The sequence below is a fragment of the Oryzias latipes genome, chromosome 7 (assembly GCF_053564925.1).
Source record: "Oryzias latipes strain Hd-rR chromosome 7, Olatipes_Hd-rR_3.1".
Lineage (NCBI taxonomy): Eukaryota > Metazoa > Chordata > Actinopteri > Beloniformes > Adrianichthyidae > Oryzias > Oryzias latipes.
Window position 1 is genome coordinate 35,160,030 of NC_136243.1, and position 23,661 is coordinate 35,183,690.

The 23,661-nt window shown below is 43.5% G+C and overlaps 1 protein-coding gene across 5 annotated transcripts in view; it reads right to left on the reverse strand.

Annotated features, from left to right (window-relative positions):
- Positions 1-310: 310 nt before the first annotated feature.
- Positions 311-23,661, reverse strand: part of ptpn11b (protein tyrosine phosphatase non-receptor type 11b) — a 33,758-nt gene continuing 10,407 nt past the window's right edge. For 2 of the 5 annotated variants that reach the window (XM_011476668.4, XM_078949674.1), the window contains 14 exons: positions 17,444-17,638; positions 13,300-13,492; positions 13,110-13,226; positions 12,896-13,009; positions 11,872-11,968; positions 11,601-11,680; positions 11,355-11,513; positions 9,748-9,879; positions 7,621-7,775; positions 5,642-5,709; positions 5,415-5,566; positions 4,788-4,888; positions 4,618-4,710; positions 311-2,195 (listed from right to left, as the gene is read on the reverse strand). In XM_011476668.4, the coding sequence (XP_011474970.1) occupies positions 4,623-4,710; positions 4,788-4,888; positions 5,415-5,566; positions 5,642-5,709; positions 7,621-7,775; positions 9,748-9,879; positions 11,355-11,513; positions 11,601-11,680; positions 11,872-11,968; positions 12,896-13,009; positions 13,110-13,226; positions 13,300-13,492; positions 17,444-17,638 (1,651 nt within the window). In that variant the 3' untranslated portion in view covers positions 311-2,195; positions 4,618-4,622. The remainder of the gene's footprint in view (positions 2,196-4,617; positions 4,711-4,787; positions 4,889-5,414; positions 5,567-5,641; positions 5,710-7,620; positions 7,776-9,747; positions 9,880-11,354; positions 11,514-11,600; positions 11,681-11,871; positions 11,969-12,895; positions 13,010-13,109; positions 13,227-13,299; positions 13,493-17,443; positions 17,639-23,661) is intronic. The other 3 variants (XM_078949673.1, XM_004070230.5, XM_011476669.4) reach the window with 3 other exon arrangements.

Below are 23,661 nucleotides of genomic sequence, written 5' to 3' on the forward strand. Positions count from 1 at the left end.
TCACAATAAAATAAACCAAATATCAAATAAAATCAGTTACATTTGACATTGTTGTGGGTTCTTGTGCCATAATTTGGGGTTAGCAGAGGGAGGGCGGTTGACTTCTAAACAAAAAACTGCAGGTTTGATTCTCGCCACGTCAGAGTGTCCCAGGGACAGACACTGAACCCCAGCGTCCCTCTGGTGGATATAGGCTGGCACTGCAGAACGCTAAATTGTCAAGTGGAGGAAGAAAAGCTGTCCCCGTGTTTACCATTCAAAGGAAAATGCATTTTTTAATTCCGCAGGACCAGAGGAAATCAGCTTCATATGACGCCATCAGGGGTTTTTATTCATGTGATTTCAACGCCACATGCAGCAGTTTGCAGCCCGTACAGCAGAAAGGCGTCTGGGTGGAGCCAGTGCAAAAAGGTAGCGGACCACATAAGACCACCACTTACTTCAGGTTTGGGGGGGGAGCTGGCAGAAGAACATCACCAAGTTCAAGTAAAAGTTCAAACACGTTCATCTCCACAGGTACAGAACACGCTCATGAGTTCACACGGATAACAAAAGGTGAGAACAAAGAAAACACCAAACAATCCAAAGATTTCAAGAAAAGGAATAAAAAAAAAAAAACGAAAACATACGCAGTCTGAGGTGAAGGGTCAGCAGTTTCACACTTTCAAGTACGGATTTCACCAAACACAGCGGCGAGGCGACCATCACGGGGAATCTACTGGTCTACATTTCCACACGGAAAGTGATCCTGACGTTTTGTAACCAGAGTTCTCAGAAGTGCAGCGTTTTGGAGCAGCAGCCTTTATCCACGCCACCAAAAGAAATCACTTTATTAGCCGACATGACCACAACTCATGTCAGACGTGTGTCCAGCTGCGCCGGAGCTGCGCGTGTTTTTAAAAAATCATGGAAGGGGCGGGTGTTCCCACAGCGTCTTTGAGTTGCTGTACATTCAACATGATCAGAGGATGAGGTGTATTTAGTCACTCATGTCTCAGTGCAGCCAGGCGCAGACCGCCTGCAGAACAGACGTAAGACACCGGTTAGCTGAGGAGATCCGATCGTTCGATCCCACCAAAGCGGGCCAGGCCATAACTGAGCCTGTGAAGGGTGAGGGGGTAGGACCTGTGGAAGGGGTCGGCTGTTCCACTTTCATGAACCTCGAGACGGTAAATGTTAAATATAGACCTAAAGGGGGGCGGGGTCAGCAGCAGGGCTCAGTGACGTCAGCGCGCTCGCCCTGCCATCAGCAGGCCTGGATTACCGCCATCTTCTAAATTACTTTTTGGAGACAAATCTGCTCTTCAATCTTGGGCAGACGGCCATCTGGTCCTTTTGTTGTTTTTCCTGGTCTCCGCCCGACAGATGTTGAAGCGCATCGGACCTGCTGATTTACCAGAACAGCCGGTCAAAGCGGGCCGCCAGAGAGCGGTCAGCCCGAGCCCACTTTGATATGGCTTCAAACGCAGACTTTTTACATATATATGTCATAAAATACATAATTTCTTAAGACAATATCCTCGAACAAATAATGGAAGCTTAAGGAAAATGCAGAACAACCCAAAACCTTCAGTTCAGTCTAAAAGTCATAAATAAACAGCAACAAATCCCCTCGTCTGCTTTTGGGCGGGGATTAAAAACAAGGAATCAACATAGAATTGAAAATTCATCACAGATGCAATCTATCAATTCCTTTTTTGGTCATTTTTAATAATAAAAAAATCTTTCTAAGTTAGTTTTTAATGTAAGAATTCCTACATTTAGTAAAGAAACTTCCACGGTTGTTCAGTTTAAATCACTAATTGTGTGAAAACTGTTTTTTCAACCAAGTGAATTTGGTTTGGGATTAAAAATATATATATATATATTTATTTATTATGAAGATGTTTGGTTGCATGATGGTGTATAAGCCCAGTCCCAACCTGCAGGGACGACGGGGGCTTGTCTTCTACATATCACCCAAACGTGCTGCTGGGTAATCAGGATCCTCGGGAGGGAGGCTAGGGCCGTAAAACAGGGTTGGGCAGGCCGGATAACAGACTCGTCCTGTAACAAGGCACTGCCGGTTGGGGGGGGGTATGCTGCTGCTGACTCCTCAGAGGGGGGGTCAGCTCACCCCCCTTAGACCGATGTCTGCCGTAGGGAGGCGCAGAGTAGATCGTCCAACTCCATCTGCCGCTTTTCAAGCGCCGCCTCTGCAAACAGAAAGCAGACAAGAACACTCGGGTTTCCCTCCATGTCCTAATCTGATGATGTCACAAATGTCCAGGTAAGAGTGAACACTTTACCATCAGACACGGTACCAGCAACAAGAACATTATGTACGCCCTTAGAAAGACTCTTCAGACGTAATTCCAACAGAATCCTTTGGAATAACATTAATTGCGTAAATAGTTGAAGAGTTTCAGTAACTCAAAGAATGTTCACAATGGAGATAAAAAACAAAACAGAAAATCAGCTGCAATCCAAAAGTTCACCAAAAACGTACGCCACTGTCTTCAGACTGACAAAGACAGGGTCAGACACTAAGAGTACCAATCAGGAATAGATTGGTTCAGAAGCAGTACAGACCAGGTACAGATTGGGTATAGATCAGTATAGATCAGTATAGATCAGCACAGATCAGGTACAGATCAATACGGATCAGGTACAGACTGGTTCAGAACCAGTACAGATCAGGTACAGACTGGTTCAGATCAGGTACAATGTAGCATGAACGAATGACGATACATACAAAGGAATTAGGCTAGTAGAGTTTGGCTGAGGGAGGAAGGTAAATGCTTGAAGATCTCAAATAGGTTGTTGACGAGAATGCTTTCCAATTTACAGGTTACACCAAAGGACAACATAAACAATAAATAAATATATAAGATAATAATGTTTCCAGTCCTGGTGGTGTTTTTTTTCTTGTTTTTGTCTTTACCCTTGTGCTATCCTAGACACTTTAACATTGGGAGTTGGGTCATCTAGACCCACTAGACAGTGCTCTGATCCTTTTTTCTTCAATGATTTGTGATCTTCACTGGTGTCCATGGATTACATGAAATCTTTCCACCTTTATCCACCTTTGTCATGGTAGGGAGAACACGTCAATGCAAGGGGGGGGTCATAGGATAGCACAAGGGTTAAACTTAAAGAGAGAAGATGAGATGAAGTCAACAAAAGAAGTCCGGGCAACTCCGGAGGGTTTGACTGGTGTGTACGAGGCTAAAAACATTTGGCGGTAGCTCCTCCCACATGCGTCTGGGGCATCAGGTTCAGTAACATTTGGATGGACAAGCGTCCAGCAGCAAATAGAGGCGGGCGGTGTGAATTTGACGCATAACATCGGTTCGGTGTGAACGTAGCCCAACTTTGGCTGTAAAAACGCCTGGAAATCCAACTTACTTCACGTAAAAAGGAAGGAAGCGGAATTAGTTTGAATGCTTTCCGAAAACGAGAACAAGTTTCAGCAGAAATCCAGAACATCCTCCTTCAGCTCGATGAACCCGTGAGCCAGAGGAGAACTTCAGTTTGTCATTAACTTGAATGTGTGGTTGTTCCTTCAGCCTCTCTGCTGAGATGAGATTCAAACGATGTGTCTCAAACGAGAATAATGAACGCAACATTTGAAGCCAAACACCAAAGTGAACCTGGAACAGAAGGGAACCGTCTATACCAGTGGTGGGCAAACTACGGATCCGGCCCGCCTCCATGTTTGGTCCGGCCCACTGAACAATATCAGAGCCCCATGTTGTTGTTTTTTTTTTTTAATCTGGCCACACGATCAAGACGTGACATTTCCTTCCCCCCTTCTGCAGTCTGTGTCCCGACCTGAAACCCTCTAAACTCCCTGTCAAACAGAACAGAAGACAGTCTTCCCTTTCTACGTCGCAGTTCATCTTTCCCGGTTTAGCTCATTCTTTTAGACCGATTATGCTGCTTTTTTTAAACAGCGCACCCTGTTCTGTTTCCTGATTGGCTGGAGACCTTGTCAATCAATCTCCCCGGTTATTTTTAGAACGTAACTCCTGCAATAAACAAGGAACTCTGTACTGGTGAAAAGGTAACACAGATTTATGTGTAAGACAGAGAAATTAGCTTTCTCATAATTACTGGATGAGAAACAGACGTGCAGGACACAGCGCAGCTGCGCAAACGTGTGATGAGCTGCAGTCCTCAAAGTCTCATCGGAATTGATGACAGGGGAGGATCCACTATTGATTGGTTTTTTTTATTGTATCAGTATATTTTTCCTGAATTTTTGTCTTTGAAAATCATAGTGTGTTACTTGGTCATTGTTTCATTTCATAAATAATGTTATTTATTTTATTAAAAGGATCATGAATGACCATTCTACAACTCCATGAAGGTACCAAAGGGCTTCACAATAAAAAACAGATTTAAAATGGGAACAAAGGTTTTAACCTAAAAACTCTAGAATATTCTGTTTTAGAATATAAATCCCAATGTTTTCACCTACATTCCATGTTATATCATTCTCACTCGTGCTCCGGCCCTTCTCTCGAATATCAGAACCCAATGTGGCCCACGGGTTAAAATAATTGCCCCCCCCGGTCTATACTGATGGTTCCCTAAATCTGATGGCAGGGTGGCTGTTCTGAGTGGAATACTCACAGGTTTTACCTCCTGGTGTTGCTGCTAAAAGACGCCTGAGGGCTTTTGAAGTTGATGTTCTCGTACACGCCTGTAGAATCCTCGTTCGTCATCCTACAGAAACACAGGAACACTTTCACCGTAAAGGTCACCTTTGAGGCTTCTCCTGTGCTTCAACGTCCTCCACTCACACAGACGAAGAACGTGAAGACGCCGTGTTCTGTTTGGACCTGGAGTTGGTCATCTGAGGATACTTTATGTTGGAATATTCTCGCTCCTTCATCTTATTCCTCTGAAAGAGACGCAGTTGTGAGTTCAGCGGGATGTACAGACAGACAGCTGGAGACGGCATCAGAACTTCAAAATAAAGCAAAGAAATTAGGGCTCTGAATTATACGGAGCCCCTAAAGGGCCATTAAAGAAAAAAAAAAAAACAATTGTCTGACTGACAACTAATGCATCACGCACTGCACTCAGGAATGCAATATAATGCATAGAAGTGTTTATCTAATAGTTAATTAGTGCTTAATTAGACATGAACTAACGTTAGTATGGGAGCCTTTATGTAAAGTGTTTATTATATCTGGTCAAACAGCTCTAAACCTTTATAGTTATTGCATTAAACTCACATTTTTAAATATACATACTAATTTACATTTACATGGCGCTTCTGCAAAAGGATGAACAGTCTGAACTTTGCTCCGCGCTCCTTACTGACATGGAGTTTTATCGAAAGAGGTTGAGATCCGTTTTCCTTTGACCTCCTCTGTTTCAAAGCCGGCCTTTGGAGCGGCTGGCGCTCCCGCCAGGAGGCGTACCTGCTCCTCCTCCAGCCTCTTCTGGGCCGTGTCTATGTGCTGCTGCACCGCCATGTAGATGAACTTGTACTGAGCCTCGGTCTGCACCATGCCGGATCGCTGCTGCCGGACCCTCTGGATGGTCTTTGGGATGTCGATGTCACAGTCCAGACCTTAATCACAGAACCAGAAATCGAGCTGATCAGGTCTGGCGGTCTGGGCTCCGCGGTCGGTCAGACTCCTCCTACCTTGGCGGCTGATAATGTCAATGAGGATGTCGATGACAATGATGGTACCGGTTCTGCCGATGCCTGCACTGCAATGACATAACCATAGTGCACTTAGGCATTATGGGAAAAAGAGTTTAACACAGAGGAGTATGGGAAAGATGCTCAGCCCTAAATGCCAACATGACAGAAAAAAGATGATGATGGTGATGATGATGATGATGATGGAACAACCTTCAGGTCAGAGCATCATCCTTTTATGTAACATGTTGGGAAGAATAAAACAAATCTCAAACATCCACAGCCAATCATCTGCCTGCACTTCACCCCATCTCCTCATCCCGCCTTTTTAACCCTGGTGCTATCCTATGACCCCCCCCCTTCCATTGACGTGTTCTCCCTACCATGACAAAGGTGGATAAAGGAGGAAAGATTTCATGTAATCCATGGACACCAGTGAAGATCACAAATCATTGAAGAAAAAAGGTTCAGAGCTCTGTCTAGTGGGTCTAGATGACCCAACGTTAAAGTGCCTAGGATAGCACAAGGGTTGACCACAGTCACATGTCTGAACAACTTCTATCTGTTTGAGCAGACATTGTTTCCAGAACATCTGATGTCCAGAGCTGTCTTGGAGTCCTTGGAGGTTCTCCTGTTAGCCTCGCCTGACCTCCTGCTGATGCCCCCCCACATCAGATCTTGGTTCAGTCAGGAGCTTCCAGGTGGACGGACAAGCTGCCCCCCTCTCTGAATCGTGTCGCCCTTCTGTCCCACATCAGCCCATCTGGTCTCAAACTGTCTGAGCTGAACTGTAGTCTGAGGCGTTTCAGGCCAAACTAAATCCTGAAATGAGGTTTAAACTCATTCTTGGTTTCATTTGTGGACTGAAGACGTTCAGCACGCCAACAATAGGCAGGTACTGATCAAAAAACACTCGAATGACTGTATTCCAGTCCAAGCACCTGGTCGGCCTCTCCCTGCAGAAGCTGGGCTTCAGTCGTCTCCAGCCTATGGGCCACATCTCCATTCAGGCCCATCAGCGAGCAGACATGCATTCATCTCTGCAGAACCATTGCTGGGATCTCAATCTGCTTTTGGCTGGATGTTCCGATGCCCGAGCTTCTCCATTATGTTTGCTTTGCTTTGATTAAAAATACAGACTAATACTTTGGATTCAGGTCAAAGTTCTTCGGAACAGCATTATTTGATGTCTGGACCGGAGTAGAAGGGCCTGGAGGTTCAGACATGGTGACGGTTTTTCCATCCTGTAGGACTTTTTCTTTAAGGCCGTGTCTCAAATCCACTTTAAACGTCATTCATGAGTGTTTCTTGCATGCGTCGATGTGCACAGATGTCCGGCGAGGGTTTCGGTCGACGGCTTTTACGTGAATTCGGTTTTTAGCTGTTCAGAATTTTGGGTCGGTTGAGAATTATGCAGTTCATGCATAATGTACATCGTTTATACACAATTATTACAGTCTTTCACAATTGTGCGTGATTTTTGCGAGATGCATTCACAAATTTCTGTCTTTCCATGACCGTTCCACGTACGTCTAGCAGACTTTTCACCCATGAAACACCTTTGTAGAACCTTTATATCACGTCTACGGCGCACAGATCGCGTTCAAATGGCGTAATTGACGCACGAATCACTAATGAATTGCAGATAAACAGCAATATAATCACACGGTTCATGTTCTACGTTGGTTTACGTGTCCTTTGCGTGTTTGTTCCTACTTCTTCCGTGGTTTTAATGCGGTTCATTCCTAATGTGACCACAACTTTTCTAAATTTTTCCACGTTTATGTACATATGACCAATTTTCAACCGTGCAGCATGCAAAACATGTACATAGTGGCCGTGGGACACAGCCTTATGAAGCAGTGGTGTAAATTTCTCCTCTTCATCACTCCTCATATGGAATGCTTCCATATGAACCACACGTTAACATTTGAGTGTAGAATCCCAGGAAAGGTCCCCAGACCTCTCTGTGGATTTACCTGCAGTGGACAACGATGGGTCCCGCCTCTTTTACAGAGTTCTGGGTGCGGTTGATCTCCTCCAGAAACCAGAGGACCCCCCCGGGCTCGTTGGGCACGCCGTGGTCGGGCCAGCTCAGGTACTGGTAATGCCAAATATACCGCAGAGGCTCCTTCTGCAACAAAAAGCACGTTATAAATGAAGAGGCCCCCAACATTTGAACACATCATTGGTCTAAAGTTTATGGGGCGTCGAGCAGAAAAAAAACAAAAAGGACATTTGAAATGCAGACAGATGACAACAGATTTAAATCTGGCAATTAATCATCTCTAATCTGTGTAAATTACGTAAGAACGGGAAAACAATTACAGAAATTAAAAAAAATGCATTTAGTCCTAAACTTTAAGTAAGATTGAAGGTTTTTAAAATGCAGAGGTTTAAATGTTTATCGTTTCTCCCAGAGGCGTCCTGAGACTAACTTTTGTTTGAAGGATTACAATTAAGAAAAGCCCCCCCCCCCATGTGCTGCTGCAGCAGCTTTTTCGGTTTTCTTCCTATTTTCACCGAGACGTAGCAGATGAAAAGCTGTGTATTTGTGAGAAATTACATTTTAAAAACATTATTCATTAAAGTGTTTTGCTTTAAAAGTTCCAGAAACAACAAAAGGTTCAGAACTTGAATGTTCCTGAGATGAAAGACGCATATTTAAGTATTTAATCAAAATTCAGTTTTGAACGAGGTCCTTTGGTTGGTAAACATTTATAAAACTCCAGTAAAAACACAGATGAAGGAATAAAGCTGCTGTAAGTTAGGATTATTTAAAATGTTCCCTTAAACTCAAATTATTATACAGAAGAGTATTTTATTTGAATGAGCTACCTTAAAAAATGTTGCTGCAGCACATTATGACAGTCATCTTTTGCTTAAATATGAATAAAGAAAGAGCAGAACAGACTTGCAGATAAACAAACAAAACAAATAGATTGTTTGGTTCATTTCAAGCTATTAAAAAAAACAAGGGGAAAAGACAATAAAGAGCAGAAATATATCACATCTAGATATTATTTCATAAATTGATTAGAAAAGAAATAAAATGTGTTTCTTAACATGGTGATTGCTCCTAATAATAAATAGACATATCTGTGTTTACATCCGAAACACAAACATGATCAAATTTGTATTGAATCCTTAAATGGAAGCGAAAAACCGGGTTCAACGAAGACGTTTTTTCATTGAAACTTGACAAAGTCAGACTGACCCTTTGCTGCATAAAACATGTCTGTCACTACATTCTGAATAAACATGTCAGAAAAGAGCAGATTAAAAACATTTCCACAGAATTCATTAGCCTAAGTTTACTTTAAAACATGCAAGAAATATGGAAAACATTCAAACTGATCTGAAGCAACAAAGTTCACTTCATGCTTGATATCTGCCCTCTTGTAAAATATTAACTCAGTGCTGCTTAATGTGGAGTTTGGTTCTGAAAGTTAAACCAAGAAGTCAAATATTGACCGATATGCACAAAATGAGCGTAGTGGCGGTGTGACACGGCCTGAACATGTATGGTCTTATGCTGTTTATACCCTTCTTTGGTTCTAGTTTTGTTTTTTAGCTCATGATCTGAGTTTTATCTCAACCAGACCCCCCCCCCCCCCCACACACACACACACACAGTCCCTCAAACACCATCAATCTGTGACATAAAGACAATTAGATGATTATTTTCCATGTAACTGATTTCTTTCTTTTTGAAGCGGAACTATCAGTTGTGGAGTGCCACAGGGCTCTGTGCTAGGAAAACCACTACTTTAATTAGAAGCTTTGTAAAACAGCCTGATTTCTCTACATGGTGACGCTAATGACACTTAACCGTAATTAGCTTGTAAACAGAAGACGAAAGCTAACCTCCTCTGTTTTTATGGTAGAATCATTTAGTTCTCTGTTGTGGGTATGCATCAACACACAAAACTAGCTGGAAAAACCTGTTCTTTAAGTTCGATTCTTCTCATGTTCGTTGTGTTCATGCTATCTTGAGTTCTGAGGATCATGCACTCCTTCCTCTCAAAGGCACAAAGACCTAAATGTTCGGTCGGATCATCTAACCGTAGCGGGTCAGCTCGGGTCAAGCGCGGTGCTTTCCTCACCCGGTCTGAGCACGTCACCTCCAGCTTCCTCAGGATGTAGTCCTGAGCTGGCCTTTCGTCCACGTTCCTCACCAGCAGCCTCCCGAACTCCTTGGTGCAGTGGAGGTCCGGCCAGTACCGGGCGCATTTGTTCTAGACCAGAGCAAACACAAAGAGACGAGGCTGGAACCAGAGGCAGAGGAAGATGCATGTCGTCAAAAGCAGCTTCATCATCTGCTCAGATGTCAGATGTGACCCGCTTTCACCCTGACCCCATGCCGGTAACTGCGCCTCATGGGATCAAATACTGATCCTCTGTTGTTTCAGAATAAAAGCCTCTTTTGTCATTCATTTGTGGTTGTTTTCCTCTGAATGTCAGTAGTGGATAAACCAAAACAAACAAAGGATGTGATAGTTTAAGCATTTCAGTAGGAAGGGTTCATTAAAACCTTTACATTATTTCTCTTCAGGGCAACAACATTCTCTGTTTTTTAAAACCATCAAACCACAATAAACTGCAGAAATAGGACGGATCGCCATATTAAGACTTTGAAGAAATTCAGCACAAAACACAAATTTCAAAGACGTGCACAGCTTCAAACTAGATGATTGCTCCTTGCAGCTCATCCAAATCTGCTGAAATAGTCCTCTGCAAACCTTTGGGGGGGATTGGGTAGGAAAAGGATGAAAAGCAGAATCTTTTGGGGAGCATTTTTCAATGTTCAAGGCCGTCAGAAAAGCTGCTGCTTACTTTGAATTTAGAGATTCATGTTAGGAACAGCATGTGACTTAAACAATTCCTCTTTTTGGTTTAATTCCAACCTAAAGCGCGTTGTAAAGAAAAGGCAAAGCAATTCATGAAGCAGCCACTAGGGGCAGACTCCTCAGGTAAACTGTGTTTTCCTGCTTTGTGTCAAGATATGAGGCTTTTTCTGCTCCATCTTTACAAAGTTTAGGTTTTTTGGTTTGTCTCTTTTTTTCATTTTTTATTTTATGTCTAAAACAAAAATAAACCTGTGATTGATTAAATGACCATCAATACTCAGAAGCTCACTGGGTACGATCACTCGCTCCAACAATAGTCAAATCTGCTGTTTCTGCCATTTTTTCTAATACAATTAAATGTAAGAATGGTCAATTTGTTATATTTTATATGAAAATTCTGTGATTTTAGTCTGTGAATTCGCCTATTAATGGGATTTTGGCAAACATTAATAAATAAACAAAAAAATTAATAAACTAACTAAACAAATAAAGTTCAGCTAATCGATGACTTATTTTTAATATCAAACCAACCTTAAATATTAGGATAAAATACAAAATCAAAAGTTTTAAACTGATCTAACAGGTGCCTTAATAAAACCAACAGTTGAAATTTCTGATGTAGCCTCCTTTAAGTGGTGGGGGTGTGGCCTTCCAACAAGCTCAGTCCTGATTGGTGAGAGTGGCTGCCACAGAAACCGACTCGGACCAATCACTGCATAACGTTGTGTGGCTCCAGCATGGCAGTGATTGTGTTGTGAAAAAATGGCAGCTGAATTGACTTCCTTTAGTTGGAGCTGGAATAAACCACTTTCTACGGATGGCGTCACACTCGCTCTCAACCATCAGACCCCCCGGGTGCTCACCCTCCCTCTCTCCGTCTCTTTCGTCGTCATGACGATGACTTGCGTGTTTTCCTGGTGAACCATCTTCCAGAAGTCCACCACCGTGTTCTGCAGGCAGCCCTGCGTGGCGATGAAGACTTTGCCCTCCACCACATGGCGCCCGTCCTCCAGCATGCTCTGCTGGGGTCAGCGGCGAGGGAACAAATTTCATATCAAAGGCGTGACTGAATGTCGTCACCTCCTCTGCCTTTTCATCGACAGACTCACTCTGATGTAGTTGGCGTTGATGTAATCGGAACCAGCGACCTCTGGATCGGCGTCTCTAATCACGACTCTCGTTGTGTCGACTACAAACACAGAGGCAGAGGTGTGAGTTCACGGCAGCAGATCCTCGTTTCAGACTCCGGGCCAGACTGCAGGCTCTCAGAGGAAACCTTGGCGCTGCGCTGAGGCCTCTGAGCTGCCGGCTGTCTGCTCGTCTCAGTCTTTCCACAGGAAGTTGGAGAGACAGGAAATGGCAGGTTGCTGCGTGACTCACAGGGCAGGATGTTCTTGTATCTGTTTTTACTCTTGTTCTCTGGCTTCTGGCCTTCTTTCCGGGGATACAGCAGTTTGCACTCCTGCTGCTGAAGTACCTGAAGAACATCAAGGAGAACGGTTCATTGGCACCACTGTTCATTGGCAGAGAGAGGAAGTTACCATGACGACAACGGACATTTCGGAGCAAACCGCTGATGCTGGCGATTAGCTCAAAGTGGGTCCCACAGTGAGATACCCAAACAAGTGTTGAAAACGCCGTCATCATTGATCTGTTTGAGGCTTTGATGTTTTACTTGGTGAACAAAAGACGTCTCACAAATACAGTTCTCCTCTTAATTATTAGGAAAATCCAATGAAAGGATTTTAAAATTCCAGATAAGAGGATGAAACAAGTCCAGATCAATATTCACTGGCTTATCACAAACCACAGAAACCAATGTCATTGTGCAGGTCAGCCATGAAAAGCTGTGTGTCTCACAGTTTCCTTCAGGCTCGTACAGCCACCTTAAGAGTCGACATGAAAATGCTACTAAATTTGGTAGTGGACCCCCCCTCGTCTGGCCCCCCCTTAGCTGTCCCCCAACTCATTCTAGATGAAGCTCATCTGCTGGACTATTTAACCATGTAGTTGTAGAGTTAGATGAGCTAATTCTCTCTAAGAGTTCCGGTACATCGCCTGTCCGTCCTGGGGGAGGATCCCTCCTTCATGTGGGGTTGAACAAATGTAAAATCTGTACGACACGCCTGCATCTGACCCACGTCACCCTCACGTGTTGCACTAGTGTTTTCTACGACCTACGACCAGAATGTGCATTTTCTGTCTAGGGGTTCACTGAGCGGTCTACCACCTTGATATTTGCTGAGGGTCACCTGCGTGCCCCGTGTAGGTTTTAACCATTTTTCACCCGTATGCACACATAAGGACAGATGTGACTAAAGCTTTAGGCGCTGAAAAAAACCATAAACCTTATTTTTCACTCATCATTCTGTTGTTCTTACAAAAATGAAAACTGAGCACGAACCTCAAATTCTTCCCAAAATCCTTGTTTGGGCTTCTCTGTGTTGTCTGCCACTTTGTTGAGTTCTCGTACCCGGTTCTCAATGTTGGCTGCATTAATCCTCGTGGCATTAAAGGGCTTTAAATGTCCGACAGAAAAACCAGCAGATAAATCAGTCAAAAGCGGCACACTGAGAACGATCGATTCAGGTTCTAAACACACGAGACATCGACTCTACCTGTTTGAGGTGCACTACAATGCCACTCTTCTCCACCATGGGGTTCTTCTTGTAGTGCTCCACCAGGTCAGTGAGGGTGTCGAACTTCTCCCCCCCACCTACATCATACTTTCCGTCCTGTTGAGCAGAAACGATCCGGTCACAGCAGGCGGATGCAGTCATTTCCAACGCTCAGAGAGAGATTCCCCACCTGGAATCGGATCATGACGTGGGTCACTTTGGTCTTCCGGTCCACGTTCTCGTGCTTCTCCTCGTTGGTGAGAACCGAGAGGACAAAGTCTCCGGGTTTACTCTGACTCTCTCGTACCAAAAAGCTGCCGGCTTTGCCTTTGTCTGTCAGCATCTTCTCCGCCTCTTTCCCTGAGAGGTGGCCATGGTACCACCTGAGGAGACAACGCCAAGCAGCTCAGAGAATCAACTCAAATTATATATAAAATATATCCCATGGAGTATGGCTCTGGTGCAAGGAGTATAGATTACATCCTATTCCTCCTTTTGCTTTCACTTTTCATGGTTCGATAAAGAAAATCCTCTCAGATCTGAACATCCATGTGAAAGGATTGTTCACTACTGTAAAATATTTTAGGTAATAAAATACTATTTTTTTTCACTGATGTTTTCTCTTTTGCTCCATTTCCTTTCGGAGCAGCCGGGTTTTCTGCTTGAACATTTTGATCTCCGTCTTCTACTTTGATTCTTTTCATCTATGATCCAAAAGAAAACAACAAACGTCGTCTCCTATGTCTGTTTTATCTGTCTGTCTACAACTAAAATCTTGATTCAGGCTAAGTCTGCACAATAACTAGCAAATTTATCGTTATCGCGATAACAAGCTGTGCAATAAGCATAGCTAAATAGCTAGATAAATGGTTACCGTAAATGTGCTTAAACAAACTTAAGGCAGCTGGAAGTATTTAACCAATCAAATAAATCCATTTCGGATGGACGCCTTTTATATTAGATGTTCTCCTCCCATGTAGACGAGGGTCATTTAGAGCATAATTTAGGTTATTTTGACTCATTTAAATTACATTGTTGCAGTGAAATGGAAAGGATGTTTTGGTTGTTTTGTCCTGAGATTTTTGTTACCGTTTGATCATTGGCCTCTGCAGAGATTAAAAATTAATTAAATATTTGACTACTGTGGGGAAAGTATGTTCAAAGCAAAAACTGAATCTTAAGAAAGGAAAAAAAATGCTTTGATTCAAGACAAAATGTCTTGCAAGAGGAATAATCGTTTGACGTATTTCTAGGGGGCGTGTTTGTGCAGTGTTTAGAATAAAAGAAGTCTTGAGCGGGTGCCCTGAGGAACACAGAAAAAGACAAATATCTTCACTCTGTTAAGGCCGTGTCGCACAGCCACTACCTACATTTTGCACATAGTGCACCAATGAAAACTGGTCATACGTGAATATACGTGCAAAAAGTGAGAAAAGTTTGTAAGACGTTAAAACCACGTTAAAACCAGGACGGAAGTACGAATAAACCACGCAAAGAACATGTAAATCCACGTAGAACATGAACCGTGTGATCATTGTGCTGTTTGTATGTAATTTATTAGTAATTTGTGTCTCATTTACGCCATTTGATCTGTGCAACGTATACGTGAAATAAAAGTTGTACATTGGTGGTTCATGTGTGAAAAGTCTGTTAGACAAACGTGGAACTGTCGTGGAAAGACACACATTCGTGTGTGCATCTCACAAAAATCACACACAATTGCTTGAAGTTTACGTCATAATTGCGTGTAAACCTACGTAAAATATGCATGACCTGCATAATTCTCAACCGACCAAAACTTTTGAGCAGCTAAAAACAGAAATCACGTACAGAGCCATCGGCTGAAACCCTCGACGGACGTCTGCACACATCGACGAATGACGAACGCGAGAAACACTCATGAATGACGTTTATCACGCATGCATCATGAAAGATCGAGATTTCATACGTGGAAAATGTGCCAGTGTGACATAAGCTTTTTGACTTCAACAGGAAGATCTAAAGAACCTTTTTTTCTACGTGTTACAGCTAATTCGCTGTTATCACCGATGTTCTATTTTTCATCTTTAGCAAACTCAAAATCTGGAATTGTTTTAGCAAAGGGCCGTCCTTGAATCCGGTACTATTTTTTCCCTGTATTTCGAATAATCATCAACAAACTGATTGAATTGTTGCACAGAAAGCCTCTTCTCCTGACAGGAACGGCTTTGGCGTTGGCTGGCGAGGCGGCAGTATCGCCTCACTAGAACAAGAAAAACAAAATGTGAAGAAAAACGGCGAGCTCACTTCAAATCTCTGGCTTCACTGATCCTGATGACTGTTTGCCCCCCCCCCACAGCAGAAACATGTGCAGCGGGAGGGCGGGTTGTTTCCTGTCTATAGATGAAAAGTTGTGTATTTTAGCTGCACACTTCCACTCACTAATGCTATTGTCTCCTGCGCTGACGCTTCGAGGAACAAGCTGCATTTCTTCCGTTTTTCTCCTGATGGCGAGAGGGAGCACAGAGGAGGCGGATCCAGAGGCGCCTGCAGAGCGGCAAAACCACAAAAACCAAAACCGTATCCTACGCCCCCCTCAGTAGTCTTTGTAATGTGCAAACTGAAGATGCAAACGCTTTCCTGGCCGACGTGCACCACAGACCATCACGTCAGTTTCCACGACCTCCTCCTCTGAGAGCTGCACGCTCTCCAAGGATGAAGCCGCTGAGGAGAAAGAACTAAAACAACACGGCTTAGATTGTGCAAACACGCATTTAACAACATGCAGCTGTTAATGCAAGCGCACATGAGTGTTGTGAGACGAGTCCAGGATCTGAGCCAATGACCAGACGGGTTAAGACAACTGTCATCATGAAACATGTGCACCTCTGTGCAAAACTTTGCAAATAAATACGAATAAACATTTAGGTTTACATTTAACATCTGTTTAAAATGTGACATTTCTCTATCTCAAAAGTTGTTAAAATATTGTCAAGAATACAAATATTGAGTCACAAACAACGATCAAAAAAGGACGCATGCGTCCAGAGGCTCGCTGTCTGAAAAACTAAAAGAGAATAGAATAGAAATGACTCCATCCCACAACAAAGAACTGTTACCATAGTTCTAATGTTGATGAGTTTTTCCTTACAGAGAAGGAGGGTCTAAGGGAACTGTTAGTTCGGATTGAATTCTATATGATCATGATTGTATGTTTACCTTACAATTACCGGTACGAAGCCCATTGAGACGACTGTTGTTGTGATTTTGGGCTTCACAAAGAAAATGGAATTGAATGGGGAAAAAAAAGACCGCAGGGCAAAACCTCCAGGTGATTCTGTTCAAGAAAGTCACATTTTAAACCCCGCCTTCTTTTGCTGATGTAGACAAAACAGCTGAATGAGTCCCGGTCTACTAGTTGAAGTTTAAAACTGTATTCCTGCAGTTTTTATTGGACTGATCCGGTCGAGTGGAGCAGTGTTTTTCAACCTTTTCTGAGCCACGGCACACTTTAACCTTGACAAAAATCCCGCGGCACACCAGCATCCAAAAATGAAAAAAAAAGGAAAAGCTCATAGTCTGTATTGATCTACAGTCCCTCCACAATCTCACGTGCATTTTTGTGATAATTGTGTCAGAAAAAGCTGGAAGCTGCATCTGTTTTTTCTAAAAGATGTAATAAAATTTAGGTTAGAAGATTCAAAAACTGTTTGATGTGTGTTCGTTGTTGTTTTAAGACGTTAAGAGGAGAGACTCATTGTACGCTAAGATGCTGTCACTATAACCCAATGCATCATGGGAGATGTAGTGATGGCAGACAGACTCTCTTCTCAGAGCTTCATTGTTTTGTTCACTTGTTCCACGGTCTGACACCGGATTCTGTGGAAAGCTACAGCGCTAAAGACGAGCTTTAGCTGGTATTTTTGTTGGAACTGAGAGACTTTACGAGCAGAATCGGAACAAGGAAGTAAAGACTTTAACCACTTCTGATTGGTCAGACTGATGACGTGTGATTAAGACTCCAAGAATGATTGGTGGAGACAGTTAAAGGGGCGGGACTTTTCAGAAAACAGCTGAAGCTGCGGCTAAATCACGGTACCGTCATTCTTATCAAAATCTCTTTAATTTAATCAAATAAACACAAAGAAATAAGTATTTTACGATCTTTCATATTCCTAACTCCTCAGTGTTTTATCAGGGCCTGTTTGGATGAACACAGAGCTGATATCCTGGAGATGGAAAATGTTTTTACATCAGTTAATGAGGGCAATTTCCCACGGCACACCTGACCATCTCCCACGGCACACTAGTGTGCCGCGGCACACTGGTTGAAAAACACTGGAGTAGAGGCTCACCTCTCGGAGGTGGGGTCTTTGCAGTTGAGGGGGTACTTCAGCTCGATGACGTGGCCGTTCCTCTCACGCAGGAGGTCCTGCTGCTCGGTGTAATACTGCACCAGCTCGGCCAGCGTGGCGAACTTCTCCCCTCCGTACAGGTCATAGTAGTCTCCCGAGTTCTGGATCTTGATGTGGGTCACCTCATCACTACGTCTAAACAGACAGACAACAGAGTATCAATAAAGTTTGACCAATTCAAAAGACGTTTGGCAAAAGTGGGGGCCTTTAGGATAAAACATGGAGCAGCTGGAGGGATTATGGTTCAAGTCCACAACCGGCAGGATTACATCGTGTGGGACACGAAACCAGCAGTATTAACCCCCCCAACCCCCCACCCCCCACCCACATCCCATTATCCTACCGGAGATAAAATGTATGGAAACTACAAAGAATTTTCTACAAATAAAATATTTTCTGTTTGAACTTTAACTGGAAGAAAATCAGAACAAACACACAAAAAGACGACACACTCACATGCACTCACATGAACACACCCACGCATACACAAACACGTACAAACAAACACACATCGACACAAGCATGCTCACACACACAACAAATGGCACCACACACACACACAGTCATATGCACACAAACACACGCAAAGACACCCACAAAAAGAAACACACACGCTCACACAAACAAAATATAGTGCCACACACAGACATATGAACGCCCACACACGAAGGGATAGTGATACACTCACATGCATGCACACAGACACGCATGCATATAAGAAGGCACAAAGGTACACATACACTCACATGCACACACATAAACACACCCATGCATGCGACACAAGCATGCTCCCACACACATAAAATGGCACCGCACACACACGGTCATATGCACACACCCACACACATAAACACACCCATGTATACACAAACACGCACAAACACACACCCAAACAAGCACAGACACACATAAACACAAACACGCTCACACGCAAAAAAAAGGTACCATACACACACACAGTCATAAGTACAAACACACACGCACACTCCCACAAAAAAAGATGGTGCCACACACACACACACAGACATGTGAACGCCCACACACAAAGGGATAGTGATACACTCACGTGCGTGCCCGGCCTAACACACACACATGCTCACAGACACACTCCTACTTACACACACATAAAAAAAGGCACAAAGGTACATGCATTCAGGGATACACAAATGTACACACACATAAAAACACATAAATGCGTTTATGAACAAACAAACTCACAAACACGTCCATGAAAAACAAAACACACACACACACACATGCACACATAAATAGGATACACACACCCAGTCACAGAAATACACGTGCGTGCACACACACAGATGCACAAACGCATGCACACATAAACGAAGACACACACAGATGCACACAGTGAACGATGATAAGAGCGAGGTGTTGTTTTCCGCCCACACTCGGAATAAACTTCTCTTTTCCGCCATCTGTTATCTTCTCCTCCACACTAACGAGTCTGGATTCACCTCCTCTGGTCTCCCTGTGATTCTGGACTTTCTGCAAAAAAGGTCAACAGCTCTTCCGTGAAAATCCAAACCAACAAACATTCGTCTGAAATGATAAAGGAAGAACCAAAACATGTCACGATAAGGGAGCAAAAAACAAGAACCAGGGAGCTTTAGGCGTGATTGTTTACTGTGAATCAACGTTTTTCACCTTCAATCTGATAAACAACACGCGTTTCCCAAATGTATGGTGAGTTTCAACCCTGTGCCTCTAATGCCTTTGGATCCAGGCCACAGTGATTGCGGCCGGAAAGAGAAGCATGCAGCCTTCAGCCTGATAAGCAGGGAAACATTTGGTAGCACTTTGCATATTCAAAGTCCTCCGGCTGCCCTGAAATCGCTGCATCTACTTCCACGTGAACACGCTCACACTGCTGATCCATAAAATGTTTGCCTGGAGCGAAAGCAGCTCTGAACTGCGTCCTCCCATCGGCGACTCCAGTAAACACGTCTAATCAGCAGAGATAAACGAAGCTCTCTGTAAACTAATTAAGTATGACGACGCCGAAAACAGATTCAGGAACCGCGAGGGAGGCGGGCGGCCGGGCCGTTATCTGATCTGCAGGCCGCCTGTTCTTCTCATCTAAACCATCACCGGCTAATGGTTGTATCGAATCGCCAAAATCTTATTTTCTTTCATCACTTTGCTTGTTCTAACAAATTGAATACATTTTTGACTTCTTCATCCAACAAGTCCTCCTTTTCCTCCTAGTCTCCATCGCCCCCTTTCCCTCCCACGCTCCCTGCATCGCCTTACGGCTCTGTTAGCGTTAACTGACAGGTCTATGGTACAGTGTACAGCCTGACCATGGCGCGACCACGCCTTCTGCCTATGTGAAAGAAGCAGGTTTTTAACATGAAAGGGTCTGAAACTGTTCTGCAGGGGTCGTTTTCTTCACACGAGGTCATAACACAACACTTTTTTTCTATTACCAGCTTCTCTGCTGGTTTAATTTCCATAGCAACCATTTTTTGTTTCAGTCGTCTGGTGGTGACGATCGGGTCGATGTCGCTTTTAGTAGAATTGGCAAAAGGAAATTTTTGGATTTTCTTGGCGACGGAGGTTTTTGTTAACCACGCCCACAATCTTAATATGGCCATAATGTATGTTAAATGGTTTTGTTCAGCTTCAGCCAACGATTCTTGCATTACATTTTGACCGCATGTCAGTAAAACAGGGAGAGAACCCGTTTACAGGATGTAGATCAAATTCTTTAGGATGAGTTTAGATCTGTAGTTGGTGAAAAATTCAAGATGGCGGTATCTTTCCAGGGTCAAAGGTCAGTGAAACTTCGATTGTGGTTGTAAACTAGTAAAATTTCATGAGGATCACTCGAACGAACGCTTTCTTTTCCCGTATTGTGGGATAATGGCCGCCAAATCCCACAGTAGTTCCTGTGGCCATCCCATAATATTTTTAAAACTTCCTTTGGATATCCCCGACGTGTGTGTTTTATCGTGGATTTAAAGAAAAAAACAACAACAACAGATTGAGCCCAATAAGAGATTTTGGGCCCATTCATTGTTTTTGACAGTTTCTCACGCTGTGATGTCATTCTTTTTTTTTTTTTTTGTGTGTGTGTGTGTGTGTGGGGGGGGGGGGGGGTTCCTTCACTGTGTAAAAAAAAACATTTTCCCCAGTTACTACATGCGTGCAAATTTTGGTGAGATTTTCCGTTTGTGGCGGGGGAAAAGTCGCAGAAATAAAGAAGAAAATCCGTCTGTGCTGTAGCCTAAAATGAAATATCTCCTCCACAACATGCTGACGGGGAGTCTGTCTTTACAGTTTGAAGTGAGGCTGATGCTGCGCCGCAGTCCAGTGGAACCTCCATCCCGCTAAATTAGATTTTCCATACATTTCAATGGCAGATAATCTCGTTTCTGCCGCAGACACTGATCTACAGAGATGGATGGTAATGCGATAAAAGCAGGAAGTCAAGAGCAGCTCGGCGACAGACTTCCCGTAAGCACACTTCCTCCATCGTCACAGAGATTTCAGTCATTTTGAACCAGCAGGGAAGACCATAAAGAGGTAGTTTCATATAACAGAAGGTTGTTCAGCCTCATTAAGCAAAGTTCTACTTTCCTCCTGCAGAATCTTTACCAGAAAGACAACATTTCAGTTAATCAAAGGTGTTAAAATGAGAAACGTTTTGATCAAAACTCACAAGCTTTCAAGTGAAAATCAAAACTCTGAGAAGCATAAAGACTTCATGGTTTGCAGACATGCAGCCTTGACTCCAGCAGATGCAGGAGTTCTATGAAACCCTCAAAGGGTCTATATCATCATATTTTTAAGCCTTTTAGAGAAAACTATATCCATATATGATAACATATTACCTTTAGCACACTAAAAAACAATTCTTTAATGAAATATTAGTTATTTTCACAGCTCATTTTCCTGACCATGACCTGATCTCTGAGGCCCCGCCTTTTTCTCCTTGTGGGCGCCGCCCATTTCATGACGTCAACCTAGAGACGCAGGAGGAATGGAGACACACTGCCGGTGCAGCGTGTCTCCGTTCCTCCCTCGGAAACAAACAACATCTGAACTTTTCCAAAGAAAAATGGATGGACTCAAATTTAGCCAAACACCGTTAGCTCCACTGAGAAAGTGGGTGTGTGTGTTAGCCTGGGGGCGGGGCTGGCAGACTCTTTCTGGAAGGGGTGTTTCCTCACTTTGTGATGTCACAATGTGAGAACCTGCTCGTTATCGTTCTCTTTTCTTCACTAAAGCGGACTATTTGTTACATGGTAAAGCTATCTATGCTTTTCCAGATGATGAAACTAAAGTGTGTAATTAAGAAGCCAGCGCAGTGATACAGGACATTTCAGCTATGTGACCGGAACTTCTTTTTTAGGTTATCACTGAGGTACATCTCTTTTTATTGCACACCCAGCAGCCAATCAGAATCGAGCATTCTGCCTGAACTATATCAGAGCCCCATGTTTCTTTTATCTGGCCACAGGATCCCGCATAGAACGTGACATTTTATTCCACATTCATTAATTGCTTGAGAAGGAGTGGGAGGAAGTGACCTTTTATAGACCTTCTGAGGTCTTCTGTGACCTAAGAGGAGAAGGACCTGAAGAACAAATTCGAATCCTTCTCAAAGGTTTTGGGCGTTGTCGTTCTTCTTTTTGAATTCAGACGACAGGACCACCAGAGGCTCAGTGGAAAAGCTGCAGAGGCCGTGGAGGAATCTACAGACATTTGCTGGCAGAGGAGCGCCTGATGAGGGGGCTTTGGCGGCCCCCTCCCTCCCCCCCATCCAATGTGAATCAGACGCCAACGCCGATCTTAGCTGATGAAACACTGCGAGCACTAAATAAGTGAAATGATGGTTTAATTCTTGTCAGACCGCAGCACAGACCCAGGCTGGTGTTACATAATGCAGAGGATCAGAGCCAATGGCTTTGCTCTCTCTGGTCATTTACTCTGCAAAATTCTCTTTTAAGATTTCCATTAAAAATCCTCCTCTAGGTCTTAAAGTGTATAAAGAGCATGAAAAATGACTTTACAGAGCGCTCCTCTAACTGAGGAAAAGTTACGCTCCACGCTTTTTCTCCCGCCTTCCTTCTGTTAAAAATAGATTTTCCATTTTGAAAAGTTTCTCCATCTGCATTTCAGTTCTAGATCGTTCTGTGAAATCTGCTTCCTGTTAACCCTGTGGGCCGACGAAGAACAAAGGAGGTTGAGAGGCAGAGGGACGGAAGAAAGAGACTCTGAAGAGACTTTTGAGCTCCGCAGAGAAACGACTTCCTTAAATTCAGTCAGATTCAGAATAAGAGGAAAAAAACTGCAAATTCAGATCAGAAAAATCATCAAAGTTACATTAAGTTTTCTGTCTCGGCTGCAGGAGGATCAGCTGAGATGGTGAGGAGGATGGTTTGAAGTCATTTGGTTTTGGTTTGCTGCACAAACGCAGGATTTGATCGACTGTTTTTGTTGGTTTCGGGTTCAAAAGGCTCAAAGTGTGTAAACATCCACCAGTATGGAGCTTCCCCACTGACTGAAGGTCTAAAGGCTCTGATTCCTGTTTTAAGCAGTTTTGTTTTTTCGCTAACCCCCCAATCCACGAAAGCGAGCGGGTTCTCATATTGTGATGTCACAAAGTGAGGATCCGCCCCTTACAGGAAGACTCTGAACAGCCAGCTAACAGACACGCCCACTTTCTCAGTGGAGCTAGCGGTGATCGGCTAAACGCTTTCATTTTATGCACAATATGAACATCCGTCTTTGCAAATCTTTGAAGGTCGTTTGTTTTCATGGGCGAAACACAGACACGCTGCAGAGGCCGGCCCATAAAATGGGCGGCACCCAGACGGAGCGAAAGGCGGGGCCTCAGAGATCAAGTCGTCTTACTTCCGGGTAGGAAAATTAATTTTGAGAATAACCTATATTTATTTTCAAAAACCGTTCTTTAGTGTTCCTAAAGAAATATATGATCATATTTATGGATCTAGTTTACTCTGCAGCATACAGACCTATAGATCCTCCCAGTGGTCTTTAAAACATGATGATGCCGTTCGAGGATCTATTTGTAAGTGGATGCATCAGAATGGGGCGGAGCTGGAAGACTTTGGCCCCGCCCAGCATATTTTCTACGTCACACCATTGTTCAAATGCAATGTTTTCATCTG